Source organism: Gossypium arboreum, chromosome 5 (genome assembly GCF_025698485.1).
Source record: "Gossypium arboreum isolate Shixiya-1 chromosome 5, ASM2569848v2, whole genome shotgun sequence".
In the NCBI taxonomy this organism is placed as follows: domain Eukaryota; kingdom Viridiplantae; phylum Streptophyta; class Magnoliopsida; order Malvales; family Malvaceae; genus Gossypium; species Gossypium arboreum.
In genome coordinates, this window is record NC_069074.1 from 20,535,498 (window position 1) to 20,561,853 (window position 26,356).

Sequence of the window (26,356 nt, forward strand, 5' to 3'; positions counted from 1 at the left end):
TTTTCATATATTATTTACTAAAATCTAGTTAATTGATTAACAACTGTCATTTACGTCAACACTGAAATTTCAAAATTTGAAAAGTATGGGGACTTAGAATGATCCAATCGTAGAATATGGACTAAAATCAAAACTGTATGCATAGTACAAAACTATTAATTGAATTTAACGAAACAAATTTAATTGCTACAGTTGGGGTCAGCACTAAAATGTCAAATTTAAAAAAGTAAAAGGACTAAAATTGATCAATTGAAAAATTACAAGGACTAAATCCAAAGATTTTAAAAAGGACAGAGACTAATAGCAGAATTTAACCTAATATTTATATTACCATTTTGCAGTTCCATGTGGGAAAGTATTGTGGTGCATTTCTAACTCGTGCAGATTTTCAATTACTTGAATAAATAAATGGGTATGATCTGAGAGAGGTAAATTAGGTTGTTGAACAAGGCTAATTTCATAGCAGAAAAATATGTTGACCATCGGACCAATTGTTGTTCTTGGTCCTGGCAAAGCTAAGTGCCTTCATCGGGAGCCCTTATGCAGATCACAACTCAAAAACACTGCTCTTTGTTTGCCCAGTATCTCAAAGCAAAACAACGGGCAGCTGTTTCAAAGAAATCAAACCTACCCATCACTCATCAATGGAGGTTGCAGAAACAAGAAGATGAAGTATAACTTGTCTTTTTGTTTTTCTTCTTATCTCCATATGCTAATGCTAGCTGTTTTGATTGCTTCCCTTGATTTTGAAAAGATTCAGGAAAAATATGCAAGTGATCAGCTGCAGTTTGGAATCAGGGCAACAATCATTTCCTTTTAATCTTATTCCTGCCGGTTCCAGTTGGTAATTAATTAATAAAACATGCAAATAATTAATACATATTCATTATGCTATTTGTATTAAAAGAATTAGCACTGAGATATTGACAGTGCAGGCAACTGTGGGCTCTGGGAACGTTAGTACCACTTCTCCTATCCTTCACAACAAGCAAATGGGGGCCATTCTCAAAACTGAAAAGTAAGGATCTTCTTCTTTCTTCTTAAAGTAACCAGGCATTTCATTTACTTATCTTTATTTGTGGGTTCATATGTGTAGATGAGGCTGATAACATGCTAGAGACAGCTGAACAGATAACGGATGTGGTGGAAGACGTGGCGGGGAAAGTGGAGGAGATAGCAGATCAGGTCGGCGAACAGCTGCCGGACGGTGGAAAACTTCGGGCTACTCTTGAATTGGTTGAGGATTTAGCCGAGGGAACAGCTAAGAACGCACATCTCGCCGGTGATCTCATTGACAAGGTTAGCACTTAGCATTCCACCTAATTATTTTGATTATAAAATTAACCTCGGTTTTCTTTTCATGAGAAACATGTTATTTTATTCCAAGTCAATTATCACATACTTTATCTTTTTACTCAATTATTGCACTTGGCACTGCAATTTCAAAAGAAAATTAAAGTTTTTCTTTCAGAAATAACCAAAATAAATTAATTATTTATAAAAATATTCATTTGTGAATTCATGTATGAAATAATCCGTTTTAAATAGTGAATTTCGATGTCATTGTTACCATTAGCAATACTATCCTTCATAATGAGTTAATCATTAACTGATTTTTAAAAATAATAAATTTTTGATACTATTGTTACTTTGACGATACCAAATTAAAAGTGTAATTATATAAAATATTCATTACCCTTTCTGAATTGGATGAAAGCAAAAAGCGCCGCCATCACCGCATGCGGGCTCCCAATTAATTGCTTTTATTCTATTTATATGTTATGTGTAACTTAAATAACCCTAATAACATAAGAATAATAAAATAAATCTTTTAAAAATAATAAATTTAAAAAATTATTATTTAAATTACCTAAATATATCCTTCAATAATTTTTAAAATTTTATATTTTTAAAATTTATTTAAGTGGACAAACCTAATATGAAAATAAACCAAAAATTTAAAAGTATTCAATTGGCAGAGGAGGTAGTGATCGCAGCACTTTTTTCATCAAATTTAAAAAAGGTAATTACTTCATTAGGTCCATGAACGTTTTATATAATTACACTTTAATTTAATATCACTAATGCCAACGGCGACACCTAAAAAAGTTATGATTTTTTTAAAACTAACCAACGATCATTATGAAGGGTGGTGCCGTCAATGGCAACGGGGACACTAGGGTTCACAGTTCAAAACGGATCATTTTCATACATAATTTTACAAGTGGGTTATTTTCATAAATAATTTATTTATTTGAATTATTTTTGAAAAAAGCCCAAAATTAAAGATATAGGCATCATCATATTATTTATTTATTAAATAAATAAATAAATTATTTATTATTTTAAAAATTAATGATGAAGTTATTTAAAATTTTCCTCTTAATTATAATTGTTTTACTTTTTATACATTTGATATATTTAGTTTTTCATTTTATTTTAATATTAAGGCCTACTTTTATTTTAACAAATTTAGACCTAGTTTCTCGTTACATTTGTGAAGCTAAAAATGTATTTTTACTACAGAAGCAATGCAGAATAATTCGCATTTAGAGTCAAAATTTTGGCGAAAAAAATATTTTTTCACCCAAACGCAAATGCTAAGATTTAGGTGCTTTTAACTTTTTGTTTTGAAAGAAAAAAATTCAAAATATCATTATTAATATTAACTATTTAAAAGTATATAAAATTAGATTAATTTATAATTTATGTATTATTATATTAAATCATTTAAATATGATTTAATATAATATTTAAGTTTTAAAATATTTTATCTATAACTAATTTTAAAAATAATTTATATTAATTATTTAAAAATATTTAAAATTTATACTTCACGTAACATTATGTTAAATTATTTAAAAATCATATAACTTATCTAATTTTTAAGTTTCCACTATTATGTCCAATTAAGATATTTTAACCTTCAGCCATAATTTTTTTGTAACAATGGAAAATATTGAAATTACTTCTTTCACAGCACTTTTTACCGCACTAATTAAAAAAAATATTTTTAAAAGTAATTTTTAACATAATAGTAATTGAGAACTAGCCCTTAGTTCCTCTAGTTTCATTTTAAAAATACAAGCCTAATCGTTAACCCTATTAAAATTCTTTTGGCAATTTTAAATTCATTAAAATATTATTATTTTTAGTTACGTGGCTACTATGTGAGTTTTTTTTCTTAATTTTGAAATGTTACACTAGTTTAATAAAGAAATTTTAAGGATGTTAACAAAAATTTAATTAAAATAAAGATGGAGGATTAAATTCTAAATTTAAGAACAATACATAAATTTATTAGATATTTTAACTTTATTTTTATTACATTTTAAAAGTAGGAGTCACTTTATCAAATTCAACTTGCAATTATGATAAATGATTGTATGAAACATAGATATTATCCATTTTTCAATAGTTTAATGTCACGTCATCAATTTCATTCTGAATTTTAGGATTTTCATTTTCATTTGATTTTTTCAAGATGCAAATATTGATGTGACATTAAGTTATTAAAAAGATATAAATAACGTGGTGTCATTATTTCATACAATTCTTTCCTCTAATTGTTGATCATCATAAATAATTGAATGATTTATTATTTATTGAAAATATACAAATATATACGTATTAGTTTTATTTTTATTTAATATTTAGTTATTAAAAGCTTTAAAAACATAAAAGATATAATGTATTTTAAATGATATAATATGAGTATAAAAATAAATCAAATGTTGGACGATATTTCTAAGTTTAGACAAATACCTCTTTTGATGCTTAATGTAAATTTTCTTTTTAAAATCTAAAATGCAGGTGCAAGAAATTGAAGATAAGATGGAGTCTTTAATGGACGCAGTCGACACTAACGACGACAAGAAACCCAAAGACGTGCAGGATTGATGGTGTTTATGTGTATTAATCAAAACTCGACTAAAAACTAATATTTAATAAATAGAAGTAATTTTGTACCAGAGCTTTGAAAAAATCCAATCCAGAAGACTTGACAGGGGTAGTCGAGAGATGAATTTTTAAAATTTTAAATTAATAAAAAAATATATATATATATATTTAAAATAATAAAATTATATATATCATTTAAAATTTATAAAGATATAAATTATTAAAATAATAAAATTACATTTATATTATTATTAAAATTACAATTTAATTTTGACCCTAAAAAGAATTTCTGATTTCACCTCTATTACCTTATTCCATTAGGTAAATTTATTTTATCTATGCATGTGTTGTTTTATTCCAATATTAATAAGTATTGTTATTGATATATTTTGATTTATCAATATTTTGTAGATATATTCATGGTCAAATTTGTTTTGTTTGAATGGAAAGTACCAACAAATAACTAAACTACTTGTCATATAATCAACTACTTTGTATAAGATCACCTTTTAATATAATATATAATAGGAGACATTTACAATTTTGTTTTTTGCTGCAAAAATCAATTCCAAAATGAGACAAACACAAACAAAAAAAATATTTGTTTATCCGTTGCTTCTTTTATTGCTTCCCTGATTACAATTTTATTTGGGTTAATAAAATCCATAAGACAGGTGTTACTGGCCCAAATAGAAAAAAGAAAAAAGAAAATATATTGCCAGGTAAGCAGTAGGCCACGTTATAGATATTTGGAGTTAAATATACCATAAGTCCTTGTATTTTTTAAAAATGTGAAATTTAGTTCTTATATTTCTATTTTCAAGAATTTTAGTACCTTTACTTTTTAGATTTTAAAATTTAAGTCAAATTATTAATATTTTTAATTTTTTGGTTAAATTCAAGTGAACTACAATTTCATTTTTACTTACATGGCTTGTAAGTAAATATTTTTTTATTTTAAAAATCATACTAAACTTTTTTAAAAAATTAATAGTGTTAACAATTAGTCTTGAATTTTGAAATATAAAAATAGAAGATTAAATTCCTTGAAAATATTTGGACAAAATAAAAAAATATATACTGAAAATAAAAGTATAGGACTAAATTATAAATGTTCAAAAAGCATAAAAACTTGTGACGGGTTTTTACCATATTTGGGCCCTTAAAACGCAGTCTAACGGCTAGTCACGGCCACTTTTCATTCAATTTGAAACAACGCAGCGAAAGTGAAAACACTGGAGAAAGTGAAAGACAAAAAGGGAGGAAAAAATATCTCTTTCCGAAAACCCCCCAAATTCCTCCATTTTTGTCTTCTATTTCAAAATCCCTAACTCCAGTTCCGAATTACTTCTAATTTGTTACCCCTTTTTTTCCCTACTTTTGACTCCACAGTTTCTCTACAAAGATTATATTTTGGATTTTGTGATATCTTGTGTTCTTCGTCATTTTGAGTAATTGAAAACATGGGGATTCCTCAAGAAATCGATGATTACATGAAAAGAACCATAGATGATTCCTTAGGTCTTCCAATCTCCACTGAATCTTTGCAATTGAAGCTCCGTTCCTCCGAAGAAACCCAGCGCCGCCTCCGTGTTCAGTATCTGTTACTTCTCTCAAAATTGAAAGAGAAAGACCAAATCATCGAGCGGTCAAAGGTGGGTCAACTTTAAAACAAAGCCAAAATATATTTGTTTTCAAAATGTGAAATTATTGACATTTTTAATGGTCCTCTTCCTCCCACCCCCCCAAAGGCCGAAGCGAATATGAACGCAGTGGCGTTGAAGAGATTCGTGCAAGAGAATCAGAAGCTCGCGGCAGAGTGTGCAAATTTGTTAAGTCAGTGTAACAAATGGGAAAAAGAGTGTTTACTTTATGATCGTGATAGGGAGGCGTTGATGGATTTTGGAAATGAAGCTGATGAGAGGGCAAAGAAAGCTGAGATTAGGGTTCATGAATTGGAAGAGGAGTTAGGGAAGTTAAATGAGGAATTAAGGTTCTACCAACATCGTTATGAGAGCCAAGAGGTAAATTAGAATTCTTTTCCCACTAATTTATTGTTACTAAGTTCTTCCTTCTTGTTTGTTTTTTGGACGGATTGATTAGTTTTCTTTTCTTGTAGTAAATAATGCGATTTTGCTGGATTCAATTGCTAAATTATGGATATTTAGCTTATAAAGAACGGGTTAAACATGTAAACGTAGTTGAATATGCATTGTGAAACCGTTCTTCTTTGTTGCTGATATCGTCCAAGACAAAACATAAGTTGAACACTGTAAAACTGCTTTGGGGAGATTAATTTCAGTTTTTGCTTGTCTATGATTGATTAGAAAACCTGCAATCATATATAGCTTAGTCAAGAACTATTATATCTCCATACTGACAATCATAGATCGCACTTGTAGATCGATTCTTCTTCCGAGGGCGCAACTGAGGAAGAGAATTTACTTGAGTCAATTCTGGCAGCATTGATTTGTAAAAATGAAGTTACATCTGGACGTGCATTCTTGGAGGCAAATACTTCCCTTGAATCATGCCTAAGGTTGCTTAAAATGTGGAACAGGTGATGGTTTTCTTCTTTCACTGCTAAGGGCTTCTTCCATATTTCTGAATCAATTGTAATGACCTCTGGTGCTTTGCAGGTTGAGGCCTTCAACTCAAAAAATTTTGACACTAGCTGCTGAAGTAAAGACCCTTAAGAAAGACAAGGAACATCTCAGGATAAACCTTAGTAAAGCTGAAGAAGAGGTGAGAGAACCAAGGAATTTGGACATTGGGTATGCTTGTCGAAATTTGCTTTTGCCTTGTGACAGCAAGATATTTTATCTATATAGGTCAAAATTCTGTTTGAAGAAAACAACATATTGGATGAGGCGAACAAAAGATTATTGAGGCAATCCCGTGAAGAAAAGAATCTCCATGATTCTGGTGGGAAGCATACTGGTAGTGCATCTGCAAAGGTGAGGAAAGAAAACAACATCTTGGATTCTCTGTATTTGTTGGTCAGCACATTCATTAGTTTAATGCTACAATTTGCTTGATTGTGTCACAGACAAACAAACGAAAATCAAGTCCCAAGATACGCAGCCCGATTGAGAAGAAGATTAACTTCACTGAAACAGATTCAGCAAGAAAGCCTCTGTCACCCTTCCGATATAACTCCCCGATGTAAAAAATGCACAAGATAGGACCTAACTTCTTGTCCATCGATAATCTTTGTATCAAAGATGATGTTTTAAGTAGATTTACAGATAGCTTTTCTGAAGCTACAGTGTTTGTAGTTTGCGAGTAATATCTTAGTTTCAAGCACTGAAGGAAAATCTTATCTTTTTTTTTTTTTGTTCTCTTATAAGTAATGTTCATTTTCTGCTTTTCTTACTATTCAGAAACCTCCACAACAACCTTTCAGCAATTTGCTCATCACCTTCAAAGTACTTTCTATACAATACTTACATATGTGCTAAAAATCCCATCTTTCTTTTAGTAAATTGCTTTCAGTTTAAGGTATTTCTATGTGCATGCTTGAATCTCCAAAGCGCACCATTCCAAATGCACACAATCAATACCATCTACCACAAGCCTTGAAACAACAAAAGGAAAACTGGGTTTTGATACAATTATCAGACCAGTTAAACCACTGATTTCTTATATAATTAGTGTTTTGATCTAGTCCAATTTTAACAACTTTGATCACAAATAAACTAAATTTACCTCGACATTCTTCGGTTCAAAGTTTATGAGCCAAACACTTGTTTCCAAATGTTTCTTAGCTTTGCCTGCACATGAAGGTTTATGTTATTACTCATTACATCCCTAAATAAATGGTCAAATTCTACTATTAGTCCCTGTATTCTCTAAATTTAAAATTTGAGTCATTATTATTAGTCTATGACTTTTCGTTTCTCTCTTTGGTTCTTTGTAACCATAGCATTCAATTTTAAAAGATTAAATTACAGCCTACTTGATAAGAAAAAGAAAAGGGTAACTTTATGAAATGATCAAACCAGCAGCACTGCATTGAAGCACAATCGATTTCCCATTACCTATAAAACCATCAAATAAACCAACAGTGCCCCCCCCCCTTCTCTTTTTCGATGGCACCAAAGCTTTCAAACCCCATTTAAGTCTAACCAGCTGCTTCTTCCTCTGACGAGGTGACTTCTTCTGAGGACGAAGAAGGGTCTTCAACTGAGGAAGACGATGAGGAAGACCCCAAAACCCAGTCTACTCCATTGATCCAGAAGAGCCGAACAACCAGAAAGCCTGATTCTGAGTCTGAACCCGACACCGCTGTACCGATTATTAAGCCTATTGCTATTGCGACGAAACCCATGAAGGGGATTTTGAGTGCGAAGAAATGCAGATCTGGTAAGCACTTGGCTTCTCTCGTTAGGGCTTCTTCATCTAAACGGTCTGGGGAGTATGCCAAAGAAGTGAAACTGTAAATACCAAGTTTTCATTGGTATCAGAAATTGCAGTTTTTGCTCTTTAAATATTAAATAAATATATTTAAAAAGTTTATATGAATTAAAATATAGATGTTCAATTTAATTGAAATTGTGATCAATTAGGGTCTAGACATTAATTTTTAAAGTAAAATCGTTATAGATTTTTAATTAAAAATAATTTGAGGATTTAAATTGTAATTAGTCAAAGATTCAAACTACAATTAAACCATGCTTGATGTTAGTTAATTAATAAAACAAATTATGATTAATTAAGGTGAAAATATGATTAATTAAGTTAATTAACAAATTAACCTTAGTATAAAAGGAAAATTAGTGGAATGAGATGAAAAATCTTCCTGAACTAGCCAAAACAAAGAAACCAAGGAGGATGCCATAGCTAGGTTTTAAGTATTCAACCCTTAATTCAAGTAAGTACTTAATCAATTTTGCTTTGATTTTTATGAAAATTTAATCATGGGGACTTGATTTACCAAACCCATGTACTAATTTGTGAAACTGTTAAAGTTTTAGAAAGTTACAATTGTTGAAAATTAGATGGAATTGGTGTGATATTGGTAAAAATTAAGCTTAGATTAAGAAAATGATCAACTTGTAAAGCTTAATTGTTATTTTCGTATATTACGGACCAAATTGAATAAAATGTAAAAAAAAATCATGAAATTTTAGTAGGAATAGAAAATAAGAGGTCCCTAATAAGTAATTGTGAAATTGGATTTCAATTTGAAGCTTTAGATTGGAAGTTATGTTTGTCTCGGATTTAGGGATTAAATTGAATAAATTGTAAAATATGTTTAATATTGTAATTTATTTCGATTTGAATAAAATTTAATAGTATTATATGTTTTGTGATTTTATTTAGATAACATTGATATGAAATCGTCGAGACGGAAGGGAAAATCGAAACTTGTAGACAAGTGGCTCGAAATTTTGGTTTGCATTTCTATGATTCGGGAACTATTTATTTTTTGCATGTTCATATCATTTTGCATTATATGGTATTGATATGAGTTATGAATTGAAATAGTATGATTTAATTTATGTGTTAATTAATATGAAATTGAATTGAAGCATGTTGTTTTATATGATAAATTGATGATTTGATGGTAAATTGAGATTAAAAGAATATGAATTGAACTATATATATAATGAATGAAATTGGTTATCTTATTAGCTATTTAGACTAAGTCGGATATAGTTGACATGTCATAGAGTCAAATTATTGATTGAAAACCATCGTTGCTGGGCAACCCAAGGTGGTAGATTGTACACTTTGAATCAGCATTCTCGGGAAACCTGAGGTGATGAATCCGTGTATCTGTTTTGAGCTCGTGTCGGGTTAATAGAGTTATAAACATCTAAATTAACTAAATGATAAAGTGAAATGGTAAATGTAATGAAAATACAATATATGATAGAAAGTAAATGAATCGAAAATAAGCCCTAGGGGTCGAATGAGTATGAATGAGCCAATAGTCTCGAAAATTATTAAAATGTGAAATAAAGTGACATATGTGTATTTATATACTAAAAATGATAAATGAATATGTGTGAACTAGAGTTGAAAAAGTGAGATGAACAAAATGGTATGCGAAGTTGTATATGGTTGGTAATCTTGTGTAAGTGCTCAAATGAATTGGTGTAAGTTTGATTATATATATACACACACTTAACATTGTGAAAATGATTGTATTCCGGTATGAAATGGCACGAGTTTAAATTATAAATTGAATTTGAATTGTATGTATGAAATTGTTTAAGTACATTTTATATTGACTTGAATCATAAAAATATCACTTAGTGTATTTGTTCAGCGTACGGTTTATTTTCTCTGTGTGTATGTATAGTAAATTTCCTATAGTTTGTTCAATAGATGCAGCATCTCGGAAGCAATCTTCGACTCAGTAAAATTTGTATCAATCTCGTTTTGTTTTAAGTATGACATTTACCTGGGTTGAGTCAATTTTGATAGAAAACTATGTTTATATACACTTTTGATTTCGAAGTTTAATGTATGAATTTGGTCAATTGAATACAATGTGTGAATGGATTCAAAATATGAAGTTGAATGGTATGGAATATTGCAATGGTTTATGGCATTGATGAATAGGTATTTATGTTTGAAGATAAGAATGATTTGTGTTTGATGGTTGAATTATAGGAAATGTGATATTTGTAACACCCCCTAACCCCAAACCGTCGCCGGAACAGGGCTACGAGGCATTACCGGATATATCAGACAACTTATGGATATTTTACAATTATTATAACATTCATAGTATAATTGAAGAATTATGTCCCTATAATGGACTTTCGAAGCCCAACACAAGTATTAAAGTGGAATGGAACGGGACTTGTTCGAGTATTCAGAGATTTTTTATTTTTTTATTTTTACAAAAATTTCGACAGCATTTCTTCTTAATTTTTACATAAAACCCCCTTCAAATTCAAACAAAAAACTAAACTAATCCAAAACCAATGGCACAATCAAAAACAATTTAAACCTAAATATATCTAAATCATAACTAATTCATTAATATAGTCATTTAATAACTAAATATTCATAATATTAATCCAAATTAACTAATAACTTCATTCATTTTTCATTCCAACTTGATACCAAATTATATAATATAATATTTACCATTTTATCAAACTAATAACAAAATGTTGTATACCATTCTTATAACCAACATTACAAGTATATCTATATAACTTATACAACACCTAGTACATGCCACTTTCAATTAAGAAAGAAAACATCACCCAAAATTTGTTGGAGTCGGGATCGTTCGGATCTTTGGACCGGGTACTAGACTCCTATTAACTGCATGACGAAACAATCGCATCATTGAGTATTCCGTACTCAATGGTATTACCATAATTCAAATTATAATAGCAATAAAGAACTTTAATTACCAAACATGTAACTATCTAATTTCACAAATATCAATTCATTCTTAAACTTTCATTAATTAATAATAAAGATACAATTTTATCTATTCTTGATTTCCATCACATATTACATGTAACAATTTCAATCACTACATGAACATTAAGTTCATGCCTTTCATTTTCAATCTCAATTTCAATCCACTATTCAACTTTTTCGTTTCTTTCAATATTTCAATAATATAATCAATCAATTTATTTTAAATTTCTCATTTTAGATATTCACCCTATTAACAAATCCGGATTTTGACGGATACACGGATTCAACCTAACACACCGATGCGGCACATTGTGCCTAAAAGCGATACATAGTACTGATCGATATCGACACATAAAGTGCCTAAAACGACACACGAGGTGCACGATACGACACACGAGGTGCACGAAATACTTCACATAAAGTGCCTAATCAAGAAAAGCGGCAAATTCCGTACACTTCACGATCCTATGGCATGCCAATTATATCCGACTTAGCCCGACTAGTTAATAGGGTATTTCAATTCTCAATTCACTTTCATTTCCATTCTAAGATTACTTTTCAATTAAAATTTTCACATTCAAATCAATTTACAATTCAATTATACATACACATTCACCATTCAATTCAATTCTCATTCAACTCAAATATCAATACTTACCTTATAATTCACTTATTAAATATAGAATTGATATAAAACATTTAATAAAAAGTAATTTGAATTATAGTAATACAAACCGTGAATTTCTCGTTTTAATCCTCGATAGCTTTCTCCTTTCCTTTGTGCTTGATGTCTTGGGTTCTTTGTTAACTACTGAAAATAATAATAATTTATAATCATCATCAATATAACACAATTCAATTTAATCCATGAGCCTAAACATGCAAATTTAACCATTTTTATACATATAATTCTACTATTTACTTATATGTTCATTCAAAGCTGTCTGCTTTCTACTTGAGTCATTGTTACTAAATCATTTATATCTTGAGCTAGGAAACTCCAAATTAAGATCCACTAATTTTCCCTGAAATTAGACTCACATATCTTCTTACCATAAAATTTTTAGAATTTTTGGTTTATCCAATAAGTACAGTTTATTCTTTAAAATTGCCCCTGTTCTGCTGTCAAACAGTTCTGACCATTTTCACTAAAAATTGATTATCTCCTTGTATAAGATTCGAACGATGTTCCCGTTTAATTATCTTGAAAATAGGTTCAATAGGGATTTTAAACATTTAAATTCCAACCTATAATTAGTTTTATACAATTTTTAATGATTTTTCAAAGTTAGAACAGGGGAATCCGAATTCATTCTGACCTTGTCTCACAAAACTTATAATATCTCATGATCTAAAATTCCGTTGCTTACACCGTTTCTTCTATAAGAAACTAGACTCAATAAGCTTTAGTTCTATATTTTTTCCATTATCTAGTTCGATTTATTCATTTTTTTTGTGAATTTTCAAAATTAGAACACTACCACTGCCCAAAACTGTTTTGTGAAAAATGTTAATAACCAAATTTACAACACCAATTCACACTTTATTTCTATTCAAATTTCATTTAAACTCAATTTAGCTATTAAATTTTCAACATATTTTCCTAATTTCGAATTTTTCTCAATTTAGTCCCTAAAACACATAACTTATAGTTTACTTTACATTTCAATCTCTATTCTAACTTAATTTCATTCAATTAAACCCCTATTTCATCATTTTGTTCAACATGAACTTTGTTTAAAAACTTAAAAACTTCTAAACTACTAACTTAATTCTATCAAAACCTTGTTTTAATACTTTTAGAACATCAAAATTAAGAGAAAATGACATGATTGAACTTACCAATTAAACTCCAAGCTTTAAAAACCCTATTTCTCCTTTTCTCTCTTTTATTTTCTTCTTTCCTTCCCCTGCTCGAATGCTTTCTGTTCTCTTTTCTCTATTCTTTTTGTTTCTTTCCTTTACTCTGTTTCTTTTATTCACTTTACTTACTAATAATATATAATAATAATTTTTTTTTTACCATCCACTTGTCAAAATTATACTATATAACCGAGTAAAAATCTACTCCTTTTGCCGCCTCATCTTACCAAATAGGCTTAATTCCCTATTTGGTCCTTATTATTTCCTACTAATTTATAATTAAACTTTTACTCCTTATTCAATTTAGTCATTTTTACTAATTACTCTAAATTAAGCTAAATTCACCTAATTTAAACCTAATTAAACACATCGCTAAACTTATAAATATTTCTAGTAATTATTTCGAACTCGATTTACTAAGACGGAGGCCCGTTAATGTACTTTTTCGATGCCCGTGAATTTTGGGTCATTACAATATTGGTGTATCATAGAATATGTGTTATAGTTCAATAATTGGTTCATTTAAATAGCATATTTTAGTTGAAACTATATTGTGTTTAAGCAAATTGATACATTGAAAAATTGCAAGTTGAGGACCGCTTAATATTTTGTAAAAACAATTTGTTACATCGCGAAGTTGTGTAAGTCGTCACAATGAGATCAGGCCACCATGTCACGACGCGACGTCGAGCATGAATTGTTAAGATGAGACCTACTTAGTATGTTGCGTCACGACGAGAAACTCTCTAATGTCGCAATGTCAACTTGAAATTTTGAAAATATTACAATTTAGTTTTAATTCGATCTCGAGTTAGCATTAGAGCTTTCGTAAGCTTGTATAGGACTCAGAAATAAATATTTAACATTTATATACTTGTTTGCAATTGAATGTTTAATGATGTGATTATAAACTATTCATAGTTGCTTTGACAATGGATGTGACACTTTATAGTTCAGATCTAGCGATCGGGTCAAGTATGGAGTGTTACAGAAAAGACCCGAGAAGAAGGTTGGAAAAGAAGGGTTGGCTATTGCACCTGTTGTGGAGGAGGTGAAAAAGACTGGTGAAGATGCAAAGAAGCTACTGTTCCAGCGGCTGTTCAGTGAAGATGATGAGATTGCTTTGTTGAAAAGCATGTTGGCTTATTCTGCTAAAAAAGTGGCTGATCCTTGTGCTGATATGAATGGATTTTATGATTTTGTTAAGAAGTTGTTTCATATTGATGTTACCAAAGCACAAATGATGGATAAATTAAAAGGTTAAAGAAAAAAAAAATTCAAAAACAATGCTGGTAAAGGTAAGGGTGAGGATCGAACTTTCTCTAAAGCCCATGAACAAAATGCTTTTGAGTTGTCCAAAAATATTTGGGGCAAAGAAGGGATTAGTGGAAAAGTTGAGTCTTCAACTGATAAGAAAATAGACGAGTTGTCTAAGAGTTCCGATAGTTTGCTTGATAAGAAATTTGGTGTCTTTGACATGGAGGTGGAAGTTGTAGAGGTCGGGTTGGATATGGTTGATGGTGAAAAGAAGACGGCTTTGAAGGTGAAATGGAGAAAATTGCAAATGGTGCAGTAAGAGGGATTTGTGGAGTGAGCTGAATTTGTGGCTGAGCAAGCTAAGATTACAAGTCCAAAGAAATGTTTTTAAGTTTTGTGCTTATTAGATAAGTAAACTGCCTTTGGGATAATATTTATCTCTTGCATAGAGAGGGTCGTTCATTTAAGGCTCAATTATGCTGATACTAAGAAGAAGAAGCTTGCAAAACCTGAGAAAAGCCAAAGCAGTTGTAGAATTCAACTTGTTTGTGGCAAATCTTTCATATGAAGCAAGAGCTAAACATCTTAAAGAGTTTTTTTTCACTTCAGAGGGTGCTAATGTCGTCTCTTCTGGAGTTATATTTCCTGATAATCCAAGAAAGTCATCTGAATTTTTGAATTGGGTGTGGTCAAGATATGCATTTGTTTGTTTAGTCAAGAAAATGACAAGTTATTTGCCCTGCAGATGTTTATTGAAATACTAATACGGATTGTGAAAGTACAATCAGAACAGAGTTCATAGTCTGATGATAATTCAACCAAGTTGAACATTATTTTGAAACGGGCAACCGCTGACGAAAGTTGAATGAGACACAGTGCAATGAGATTTCAATATTTGTCATTATGTAAATAAGGTTCTGAAACTCAGTGATGATGAAAGGAATATAGCTGTAACATTATACACGAATGTTTCAATCATTTAAGCTCTGTAACATTATACGTAAAGTGGCTTTTTTGCTGGGTGCTTTAACCTTTTTGGAACTATGTCTGCTCTTTAAGATATCCACATTCAGGCTTCATTAAACTGAGGTGCATGTCTATCACAGGGTTTGGACTTTCTAGTTTCCTTTTTCCCCACTGTGAAGCCAATCCCAATATTCTGAGAAGAACTTCAATTTATTAATTTGATGTGACATCTAGCCATTGGGTTTCTTTCCTGATTCACAAATCTACACACCCTTTGCTTAGAATGAACTGAGATGAACTTTATCACATCATTTGAAAATGAAACACTTGTAACATCTCAACAAAACTGTGAATACATGTAGCCAAAGGAAATCCAATTGATTTTGAAACTACACCAAATGATTAGGTGTAGCATGCAGATGCAGCTTCTAAATTTTACACAAAATTTCCCCGTCTTTTGTTAGACTGAAAGGACAGTATCCTAACCAGGAAAATTTGGCTTCTAGACATTTGTAGAAAATTTAACAGGTTTAGAAAAGAATACAGTTGATCTCTCCATTATATTCTTCTTTTTTCCATTTCATGATGTTGAATTTGTTTGTTTTAGTGAAATTAGAATGATGATTCTTTTTTAGTATGCTTATGTTGTGGAAAATGTATGTTTCTTTTTCACTTCTTTGCCGGCGTTGGTGTCACGATCCACCTGTGAAGTCTCGACAAGTGACACCGTGCGGTGGTTGGCCGTCCTTGAGGCTGAAGAGCAAAGGAATTATTTAGCTTGGGATGGTGGGGGGATCCACAAAAGGTTGCGGTTGGTGAAAGTGATGATAATGCACAGCAACAGATAAGCTGACCAGGCTAGCTAGGTGGAGTCCAATCTAAAGAACGGTTGGCCTAAACCAATTGAAAGCTTAAAAATAATTAAAATAAATATATTAAAATCTGTATAGTATAACAAAGGTTAAAATTAGCCACAAGTCCCTCTGCTTTTTGAAAATTAGAAATTTAGTCTTTGTACTTTTATTTCATAGAATTTAGTTCCTCTATTTTCAGATTTCAAAATTCAGGTCCTAATTGTTAATATTATTATTTTTTAATTCAAGTTAATTAAAAATTATTTTTTAATTACATGGTTATCAAGTGAATATTTAAAAAATTGTGACAACAATAAATTTAACAAAAATAAAATTAACAGTATTAATAATTAGACTTGAATTTTAAATTTTATGAAATAAAAGTACAATGACTAAATTCTTAATTTCCAAAAGAACAAAGACTTATAATATATTTTAACCAAACAAAATATACGAGCATGTTATAAATATGCCAATTATCAGTTTCAATGAGCCAAAACGTTTTTTTAGTTTACAGATAATTCTCATCCATGCCCATCAAGACATTTGGTCTAGAGGTTGGTGAAATGTTTGATCAAGATGTGTGCATGCTACAATCATTCTCCTAAATCTATTTTTGGACATAAAAAAGAACATTACTTTATATTATAAATTAATTAAAGAAAAAAATAAGAAATTAAAAGGTATCAAATCATTTCCATTTTAAGAAGTTGCACATGCATTATGTCATAAACAAATACCATAATGACTTGTTGGATTCATGTTTTAACCCCCTACATTATTACATATATGTATTATAATGAATTCCTCGTTCTTATTATTTCTTGGCAAGCCAAACAATAAATGCTTGCAAATTCTTCTTCTGCATTTCCAATTTCCATCTAAATACTTTGATGACCAATTTTAAACTATTAACCCTAATAAAGAGTACAACTGATCTGTTTAGGACTTTGTTTTTTACCTTCTTGGTAGTTGAATCTCCAAGTTATCATATCTTTTGCACATAAGCAATGAAAATTGGCCTTTATGAGGTTGTTGGATCCTAGATTGAGTTTCAAAAGATGGGTTTAATCTGATCACATATTATTTGAGTAGAGTTCAAGCATGTTTGTTTACCTGTTTGCATTACTGTAATCTCTCTTTTTCCATTAATGATGATTATGGGCTTTCTTCATCAATTTGACAACCACCTCTAATAAAACACAATGGTGGCAACACCACATGATGACAACAAACTAACCTGTCTACAAAGAATCTAGAAGGAAAACAAGAAACCCTTTTTTTTTTTTTCCATGCTTTTTTCTTTATTCAGAATCCATCATTCTAGGAGTTGAAAATGGATCCCTTAAAATTGAATTAAAAATGGTAGAGTTCCTTTACATGAATGCATAATTGATGTCTTTTGAACTGGCTTTGTAGCTAAGAACATCATTACCAAGTAACCACCTTTAGGGTCCCTACTTAACAACCATTGTTCAAAATAGGGTCAAGGGACCCATGTTCCTTTTGCATTAGGTATAGGACCTGCCGCCCACAAGTCATCCTTTATGGAATGAGTTTCCTTTTCACAAATATTGGTTTGTATGGCATTAAGTGGACCAAATTTTACTCCTTCCCATCCCCCCTGGCCACCCACTTTCATGGCATTATATAAGGATTTCCATTTCAGAACATTGCTATCATACAAAACTCCTCACTATTCTTGTACATCCCCTGTTAATTTTACTCTCAAAAATGGCTAGCTCAAGTGTGGGAATGGTCTGTCTTTTGCTAGTCTCGTGCATGGTTGTGCCGAGCTTGGCCAAAGATTACACTGTTGGTGACACCTCTGGTTGGACAACTGGTGTAGATTATAGCACATGGACTAAAGATAAGACCTTCAAAGTTGGCGATAGCCTTGGTGAGTTCTAAAATCTTCAATCTATATATACTTCCTAATGTTGGGTCCATCATATTGACTGACATAGTTAAATTCTGATGAACGTAGTTTTCAATTACCCAACAAGCCACACAGTGGATGAAGTAAGTTCAAGTGACTACAGTACATGCACGGTGGGAAACGCAATCACAACAGATAACAGTGGAGCGACCACCGTTGCTCTCAAGACCGCCGGGACACATTACTTCATTTGTGGTGTGGTGGGTCACTGTGCGAATGGAATGAAACTTTCAGTCAAAGTGGAGTCAGGTTCATCGGCAGCACCATCTAAGTCGCCGTCTAAGTCACCATCGTCTTCTTCGTCATCCTCGCCGGCTTCCACCGATAAACCATCGACCGGCACACCATCTACTACAACTACAACAACTAAAGCCCCGGACTCCTCATCCTCATGGAGTCTCTCCCCATTTATGGCTGTTGTCACAACTTGTCTTGCGTTGTTGGTTTTGGTCATTTCGTAATAAGCTTTCGGCAAAGAGTGTTGGCCAGCCATGGTCAGGATAGAGGCAGTGCTGCTGATCTTATCTTTTCCCTTTTCTTATTCCTTTTTTATTATATTGTTTGTGTTGAGGATCATTGTTATCTTCATGAATGAGATGGTTGGGCTTCCATGGCGTTAGGTACGTACATCATATATGTAAGTTATATTGTTCATTGTTGTATCATGTTCTATGTGAACATTGATTGGAATTTTCAATAATCCGTCACCTTTTGGCTACACCAGAAATTAGAGCTAAAGTATACATGACTAACAAGATCTATAAATATTGAATTATAATATTATTAATAAATGTTATATGAAGATATAGAAAAAAACTAATATGAGAATATATATATATAATTTATGTTATTTCTTGTGATACTAAAGCATTTATTTTCAACTGTGTTTGAAATCTGTGACTTTTAAATATATATATATATATATATATATATATATTAAAACAAATCAAGTCGTATCAATGATATTAAGAATTTTCTATTGAAAATTTAATCAAAGAGAGAATACGGACTCTTTTACCTACAGAAATTGGTTGTCAATATTTTATGCTTTAGCTACAAATTAGACAGTGGTTGCCAAATATTTAAACAAAGAAGGATTCACTTATTTACGTTTAAAATTAAAAACTTAATGATTTTATATATGATTACATTTTAATAATTATTGAATTTAATAATATCTTTATGCACATAAAACTAAAAACGTGTACCTACGTTGCTGTTTTCTTTTTCCCCTTACTTTATAACAATCTTTGTGATTGAATAGAGGCATCTATATTCTATGCCATTTTTTTCTAACTCGATTTTCCCCCCATTCCGCCGGTCCTTATTTCCTTAACCTAAGGGCCATTTCATAAATCTTAAGCTTGAACCCCAACCTCTCTAAAACAACCAAATTTGCCTCTTCAATGCCTAAATCAAATCCCTAAACTCCATCTAACTTCGTCTTTGTAAACCGTTAGAATGTCTTATCAATGGCATCAGAATGTTCATGTATGACATCCATATGGCCTGCTAATGGCGTAGAATGTTGAATGTCTTGTGAATAACGATTGAATGCTTTTACCGAAAACGGAGATATCCAAATGTAGGTACACGTTACCTGGACATGAGTGCAACACAATAGTGATAACACCTATGTTACCTGGACTCATATGTAAGAGTCTGATACGGGGATGTGTTTGACAGAAGTATGTTCTATATTTTAAAGTTTTTTAACGTATTTGGAGGATTATATCACCATACTTACACATGTGGATAACGTATACACAAACATTTCAAGAAAAATAAAGAATCGCAACAACATAACACCATGTGATCCAAGCTCCAAAGTGATTAACAAGTCATGTACTGTAGCTCCGTTTAAATCCAAATGAGTTCCCAATCATCGTGTTTCATATGTATCATCATTCATCAATTCTCAACCATGAACGAAGGAATGTCAAACCAGTACAAAGTGCAAATGCCAATGCCCAATTCATCCAGTTGAACTAAAAAAAGGGAAATAAAGTTTTGAACAATCCTGGAATTCCGTAAGAAAACAAAAGTTTACCCAGAAAACTACACCAAAGCTGCCCTCACAGACCCCTGCATAACAAAGACAACAACATTTTCATACGTTCTCATAGAAGGAAATGCAAAACAAGAAGAAACAGAGCAAAGTTCACTAACATAAAACAGATTCAAACACGGTAGGGGATGATAATGCACGAAACAATTGTATCTTTCTTTAAAGAACTCAATTTTGGCTCAATCATAATCGATTCAAGCTAGAGCTTGAGAAGATCAGACTATTGGGTGAGCCAAATTCGTGTATCCTAATACATGGCTCGAATAACTCGCAAACCTAATTGAGCTTTTTATTCTTAATTAGTATTTAAAAACCTAATACAAACTCAAGCTCAAACATAATAATCTGACTAGAAATCGAGCATGAGAATCAAGCTTACCCTTTACTCAAGAGTACCCAGACAATTGTGAATAATAGTATAGATTCAACACTGTAGCAGATGATACTACACAAGACAATTGTGCTTGTAAGCTAATCAAGCTCATCTTGAAAGAACTCAAACTTGGCTCGATCGTTTTCAAGTCAAGCTAGAACTTAAGCAGCAGCTCAAGCTCTTGAACTAGCCGAATTTGAACATATTAATACTTGACTGAAATAGCTCTAGAGCCCAATTGACTTTTTAATTTTTATTTAGTATTGAAAAACCTAATTTTAACTCGAACTCAAATAAATAATCCAGTTTGAAATCATGCAGGATAGTCGAGATTATTTTTTACTAGATAAAGAAGCTTAATGGAGTCTACAGTAAGTTCTAACAGTTTGTTTCTTATCTCGAATTGAACTCAAGTTATAAATATGAAACTCAATCAAACTCGAATTTCATGTTGAATTCCAGTTCGATTCAGTTCAATTATATCCTAGTATGTGTGTGTGTGTGCGTGTGTGTGTGCTTGGCATTCTGTTAGCATCATTCAGAATTTTAACTATGGCTATCTAAACGTAGAGTATCAAGAAGACTGAAATTCAAAATTTATGAACTGATAAACTTCTCAAGTACCTGACTTTCTTGATGAGGATGGTTTGCAGCTTGCGAGCGTGGTCCTGTGATTTGATCTTACGCTCCAAAATCTTGCGTGCCAAAATCCGTTTCTCCGAATTCTTAATGTGATGAGTTTGTTCCTGCTTTATCAGCCGTTCGATTCCGCTAGATTGCATCACCCGCTGCATCACCGCCAACGCTTGCTCCAAGTTGCCGTTCCTTACCTTCACCCTTATCCCTCTCATTTGCTGAACCTGACTCAGATCATGACTCAATAAGTTGATCCCCTGTCTCGCTGGAGTAAAGATTCCAGTAATAGCTCGCCTCGATACAGCGTTCATTTTGTAATGGATTTTTGGCACAATTTTGGGTTTCCTTCAATCTGTCTGCATTCTCATTAGGGTTTATTTCGTTAAATTCTAAAACATTAAATTACTAAAATGCCCTCAATCAATGAAGTATATTCCACAGCGTTTTTTAATTCCCCACTCGCCTAGACCCGGCTACGTCCCCCGGCCCAATTGAGTGTTAATATTTTCTGTTTTGAGTTGATTGTATTGGTTCTAAACTATATACGACTTACCCATTGAGTGTAAATAATAAAGGTTTTCAGAATTGATCGATAGCGGATTTGGTAAAATTATCACTCCATCCATTTAATTAATTTAATTAGTTTGTTTGGTTTATTAAATAAATTATTAAAATTATAAAATATAAAATAAAAATTTTAATTTAATCACTTTTTTTTCGTTTCAATTTATTCGTATCAATTTTCAAATTCATTGATTTAATGATTTTCTTTAGACTGATACCCCAACTAGTTTCTAGTCTAGCCTAATTGAACATATAATTTTATTATTCTATTTTAATTTTATTTATTTATAATATGTAAAAGCATGAATTTTATAAAAAATTAATAAAATACTTATTTTTATTATATTATTACATTGACATTTAAATAATATTTTATTGGGTAAACTACATTGCAGGTATTCTAAAATAGTGTCATTCCTAATTTGGTCACTTTATTTTTTTTGTCAATTTAATCACTCTAATTAAGATAAGTACCCGGATTGATCATTGTCGTTAAAAATCTCATTAATCTACTAACGGATTGTTGATGTGACAATTTTTTTCTACTTTTTTACTAAAGCTAGGGATTTTTTTATAATTAGTCCAGAAAATTTATTTTAGAGTAAAGTACACCAATAGTCACTCAACTTTTATTTCAATAGCAAAATAGTCATTCAACTTTCAAAAAATAACAAATCAGTCACTAACATTATCGAAAAGTGACAAATTAGTCACCCGTTAACATTTTCTGTTACAAGCCTAACGGGACAAGTGATGTGGCCAGTTAACTTGCCATGTTGGATGAGGAGCCGAAGGGTCTAAGGTTTTGAACGGGTTTAGGGAAAATAAAAGATGGGTTGAGATTAAGGGGAAAAAAAAAGAAAGGATCAATTGGTATTAACATTTTAAGGTTTAGTGTTGGACGAATGAATCATTGGAACTTTTAAGGTAAGGGTAAGATTGAATGATTGAAGGTTGAATGGTTGATATTTTGAGTTTCGAGTGTAGGGAGAAAAGAAGACAACAAAAGATATCAGTGGTTAGGGTTTAAGGCCACAGTGGTTAATAGAAGAGAAGCAACTAATGTTGTTGCATCCACTGTAATGGGTAAGTTTCTTTGTTGGTTTATGCTTTTTTGGATTTAGGGGGATTTGGGTTTAGGGTTTTTTGGATTCCTTTATTAGAAAATGTTGCATTCGCATGGGATGGGTTTATGCACTGTGTATGTTTATTGGTTGTATTAAAGTGTGGCAAGTTTTGATTTCTTTTGTTATTAAAGTGTATGATAGGTTTGGATTGTTCTAAAGTTATTGTCTACCGTGTGCATACAGAGAGTGTAACACCCCCATCCATATCCATCGCCGGAATAAAGTACGAGGCATTACCGAGAAGCATGAAACGCTTACAGATAATTTAAATACATTTTCATAACAACTTGTCTCGATTTCATACTATTTCATATTTAAGCTTTATTCACCAAAGTATTTGAAATATCATATTTATTCAAATAGCACAAATGAGGTACGTAATTCCATAATTATGAATGAACACATTTATCAAACATATTCCATGTTTTTATATATATCATAGTTTCATATTTCCATGTATCAATTACCATCACTTCCTTGTATTTCAGACAAATACGTGTAACAATTCATAAATGTACAATTCACTAACTCTTCCTGCCAATCACGATTTAAATTGCCAAATCACTTATTGAGCCCAATTTTAATGTTCACTAAAATCTATCATATAAATTTGGATGTACGTATTCATCAATAAATTCCATATACAGATATCATCATCTCATATTTCCACATACATTTACTTTCCACATTTATGAATTCAAATAGCATATACAAGACATACCGATGTATTTCAAGTACGTTTTCATGATATTTCATTTCGAACTTAGATTATTTCATACTAGAAGTTTTTTCATTAACTCATTTGGAATACCAATTCATACGGATAATTCACTCAAGGCGTAGAAATATATAATCACAAATGAACTCATTCATCAACCAAGTTTTATGCTCATGTCTCATCAACTCGTATTTCCTTATGTCACATAATTTCATGTAATACTTACCAAACTTCTTCAAATTAGTGAACATCTTACGGAATTGGTCTGCACCGGTATGCACTGAATTTCACTGATAATCACTGATGATCACTGATGCCATAGCATAGCTATGGTCTTTTCACTAGAATGCCATAGCTCAGCTATGGTCTTATATCTTATACACATATCACACCGATGCCATATCTCAAATATGGTCTAACACAGAAATCAATTGTCACTTTTAGCTGAAGCTACCACTATTCACTGATCAGGTAGCCGAAGCTACCATTTTTGTAACACAGAAATCAATTGTCGCGTATCCGTCATCGGAATAGGGTTACGAGGCATTTCCTAACATATCACAACTCAAAATAATATTCCTTACATTTCGTACTTCGTAACTCAATCTCATGACAAAACTTATCTTTTAAAACTTAGATCTAATCAAACAGGTATTAGCAATTAACAAAAACTTATGCATGTGATAAAACATACCATTTCATAATTAGATACATTACATATTATGCATATGACTCTAACTAAAACAACCACACGGCATAATAGAGATATATATATTTATATATACCTAAACATGCATTAAACAAGGCCAAAAGTATACATCTTCTCTCATATCAAGTTATACATATATAACCGCATCAACTTAAACCATCTCCAAGCATCAATATGTAAACATTTCATGACTATTATAATTATACCTAAAATTTCATTTTATCTAGTCAATAAGTCATATGAAACCGAATCTAATACCCAATAATTTAAACATAATGTTTATATACAAAAAGTAGATATCATTCATTCATATTACACATGCTAGTTATCAAAATGTTTAACATTTTAAGGTCACAAAACTAGCTTGTGTGCCATTTTCGTATGGCTCATTAAAAGATACTTACATTACTCAAAAATACAAAAATCACTTATTTAGCTTCGTCTATCCTATACATGCCAAAATGTTAACTTAAGATCAACTAAAAGGGTACCAAAACGTTGCAGGTAGGTGTGATGACTTCGACGATGGTTCCAAGTACGCAAAATGGATCGAAGGAAAATCTAAATAAGAGACAAGTAAAAACACCAAATGAGTTTTCAACTCAGTAGTCGTAAGCAATAAAATGCAATAATTGACTCAGAGCGTCGAAATAGAACTAAAAAGGTTCATATATTACCTAAACCATTAATTCAATACTAGTCAACTATTACTATTAAATCAAAGTATTACATAACCGATTTCGCACACGTAGTGCTCAAGTAAGAAATTTTGCACCCATAGTACCATGTTAACCTGCACACATAGTGCCTTAGTAATCCACACGCGAATCTACGATTCAACTCCGCACACATAGTGCTAAATAATTCCGCACACATAGTGCCATACATATACGCACACATAGTGCCATACAAATACGCACACATAGTTCCACTCAAATCCGCATATCTAGAACCAAAGTCATTTCGTTATAAATAAATGATTGATTTAATTAACTAAATATAACCGGCCACAAATCTTTCAATCAATAATACATGTGTGACAACCCTAATTTGACCCTAGTCGATAAGTGGTTTCGGGACCACAAAACCAAGTCATAAAAATAATTAACTGTTAAATTCTGTGTTTATTATATGTGTAAATGCATGTGTGAAAGTTTCATGCTTTAATCTGGTCATTTGTATGTGAAATTTATAAGATAGGACTCATGTGATAAAACTTGAAAGTGTGATAGGTAAATTTTAAAGTACCAAATAATGCATGAAATGATGACATGAGGGATTTGCATGTCAAATGGACCAATTTTGTTTAGTGGCCTGCCATAAATGATGGTTGATGTATAATATATGTTTTATTTTAGTATTATAATAAGTGATGGCTTTATTTTGGAAATAAATTAATTAGTAAAACAATAAAAGATGACAAAAAAAAATGGATGTTCATATTTTATCTTGATTGCAGAAATTGGGGAAAGAAAATATTGAAGAAAGAAAAGGGGGAAGACTTTCGGTCATTTGAAGGCTGAAGAAGGTTAGTATATTGTGTTAAAGTTGTGAAATTTTAGCTTGTTTTAGGTTAATCATCATGGTTCTTACTTAGCCCATGCTAAATTTTAAATTTTGATGGATGGATGAGCATTCGGCTATGGTTATCAAAGAAGGAATTTGATTATTTCCTTTAAGTTTTGATGAAGAATGTGTTGAGGAAAGAAATTGATCTTGCTAAACATATGAATTTTTAATGCTCATATATGTAATAGCTGAAAATAAAAAAAATGCTTGATGTCTTGAACAAATGTTGTTTCGATGTGTTGAATTGAGTAAATTAGATGATTGAACACCTAAGGATTCGGCATTGTTCATGATTATTTTATTTAGAATGTGATTTTGAATGTTATGAGTATTGGAATGTAAGTATATGTGTGCTCGATCATAGGAGTTTGATATGAAGCTTTGTTAGGTTTGAGTGATGAATGGCCAAATGAGCTAT

The 26,356-nt window shown here is 31.2% G+C and overlaps 4 protein-coding genes and 1 pseudogene across 5 annotated transcripts; 4 read left to right on the forward strand and 1 right to left on the reverse strand.

Annotated features, from left to right (window-relative positions):
- The first annotated feature begins 319 nt into the window (after nt 1-319).
- Nucleotides 320-4,082, forward strand: LOC108465725 (uncharacterized). Of its 2 annotated transcripts, none has more exons than XM_053027776.1 (5): nt 320-672; nt 755-844; nt 936-1,018; nt 1,097-1,299; nt 3,814-4,082. In XM_053027776.1, the coding sequence occupies exons 1-5, from the start codon at nt 473-475 to the stop codon at nt 3,898-3,900; spliced, it is 663 nt and encodes a 220-aa protein (XP_052883736.1). In that variant the 5' UTR covers nt 320-472; the 3' UTR covers nt 3,901-4,082. The 2 variants fall into 2 exon arrangements, with proteins under 2 accessions (XP_052883736.1, XP_052883737.1); XM_053027777.1 differs by having other exon boundaries at nt 761-844.
- A 1,009-nt stretch (nt 4,083-5,091) lies between these two features.
- Nucleotides 5,092-7,217, forward strand: LOC108465724 (spindle pole body protein pcp1-like). The gene is made up of 6 exons (XM_017766107.2): nt 5,092-5,555; nt 5,652-5,924; nt 6,303-6,460; nt 6,540-6,645; nt 6,732-6,857; nt 6,950-7,217. Exons 1-6 carry the CDS (start codon nt 5,364-5,366, stop codon nt 7,067-7,069), a joined length of 975 nt encoding a protein of 324 aa, XP_017621596.1. The 5' UTR covers nt 5,092-5,363; the 3' UTR covers nt 7,070-7,217.
- A 576-nt stretch (nt 7,218-7,793) lies between these two features.
- Nucleotides 7,794-14,806, forward strand: LOC108477904 (GLABROUS1 enhancer-binding protein-like; annotated as a pseudogene).
- Nucleotides 14,807-17,883: 3,077 nt separating this feature from the next.
- Nucleotides 17,884-18,901, forward strand: LOC108478424 (blue copper protein-like). Its single transcript, XM_017780883.2, has 2 exons — nt 17,884-18,135; nt 18,223-18,901. The coding sequence occupies exons 1-2, from the start codon at nt 17,970-17,972 to the stop codon at nt 18,633-18,635; spliced, it is 579 nt and encodes a 192-aa protein (XP_017636372.1). The 5' UTR covers nt 17,884-17,969; the 3' UTR covers nt 18,636-18,901.
- A 1,103-nt stretch (nt 18,902-20,004) lies between these two features.
- LOC108477279 (uncharacterized) lies at nt 20,005-21,639 on the reverse strand. Its single transcript, XM_017779784.2, has 2 exons — nt 21,240-21,639; nt 20,005-20,259 (listed from the first exon to the last, which is right to left on the reverse strand). The coding sequence occupies exons 1-2, from the start codon at nt 21,560-21,562 to the stop codon at nt 20,250-20,252; spliced, it is 333 nt and encodes a 110-aa protein (XP_017635273.1). The 5' UTR covers nt 21,563-21,639; the 3' UTR covers nt 20,005-20,249.
- Nucleotides 21,640-26,356: the final 4,717 nt, after the last annotated feature.

Excerpts from the sequence above, each read along its gene's own strand:
- LOC108465725 (XM_053027776.1), top strand. The coding sequence starts at position 473 with ATGTTGACCATCGGACCAATTGTTGTTCTTGGTCCTGGCAAAGCTAAG. Across the intron at positions 673-754 it reads TGCAGAAACAAGAAGATGAA|ATTCAGGAAAAATATGCAAG; the intron begins GTATAACTTGTC and ends GATTTTGAAAAG. Across the intron at positions 1,019-1,096 it reads GCCATTCTCAAAACTGAAAA|ATGAGGCTGATAACATGCTA; the intron begins GTAAGGATCTTC and ends TCATATGTGTAG.
- LOC108465724 (XM_017766107.2), top strand. The coding sequence starts at position 5,364 with ATGGGGATTCCTCAAGAAATCGATGATTACATGAAAAGAACCATAGAT. Across the intron at positions 5,925-6,302 it reads ATCGTTATGAGAGCCAAGAG|ATCGATTCTTCTTCCGAGGG; the intron begins GTAAATTAGAAT and ends TCGCACTTGTAG. Across the intron at positions 6,858-6,949 it reads CTGGTAGTGCATCTGCAAAG|ACAAACAAACGAAAATCAAG; the intron begins GTGAGGAAAGAA and ends ATTGTGTCACAG.
- LOC108478424 (XM_017780883.2), top strand. The coding sequence starts at position 17,970 with ATGGCTAGCTCAAGTGTGGGAATGGTCTGTCTTTTGCTAGTCTCGTGC. Across the intron at positions 18,136-18,222 it reads CAAAGTTGGCGATAGCCTTG|TTTTCAATTACCCAACAAGC; the intron begins GTGAGTTCTAAA and ends TGATGAACGTAG.
- LOC108477279 (XM_017779784.2), bottom strand. The coding sequence starts at position 21,562 with ATGAACGCTGTATCGAGGCGAGCTATTACTGGAATCTTTACTCCAGCG.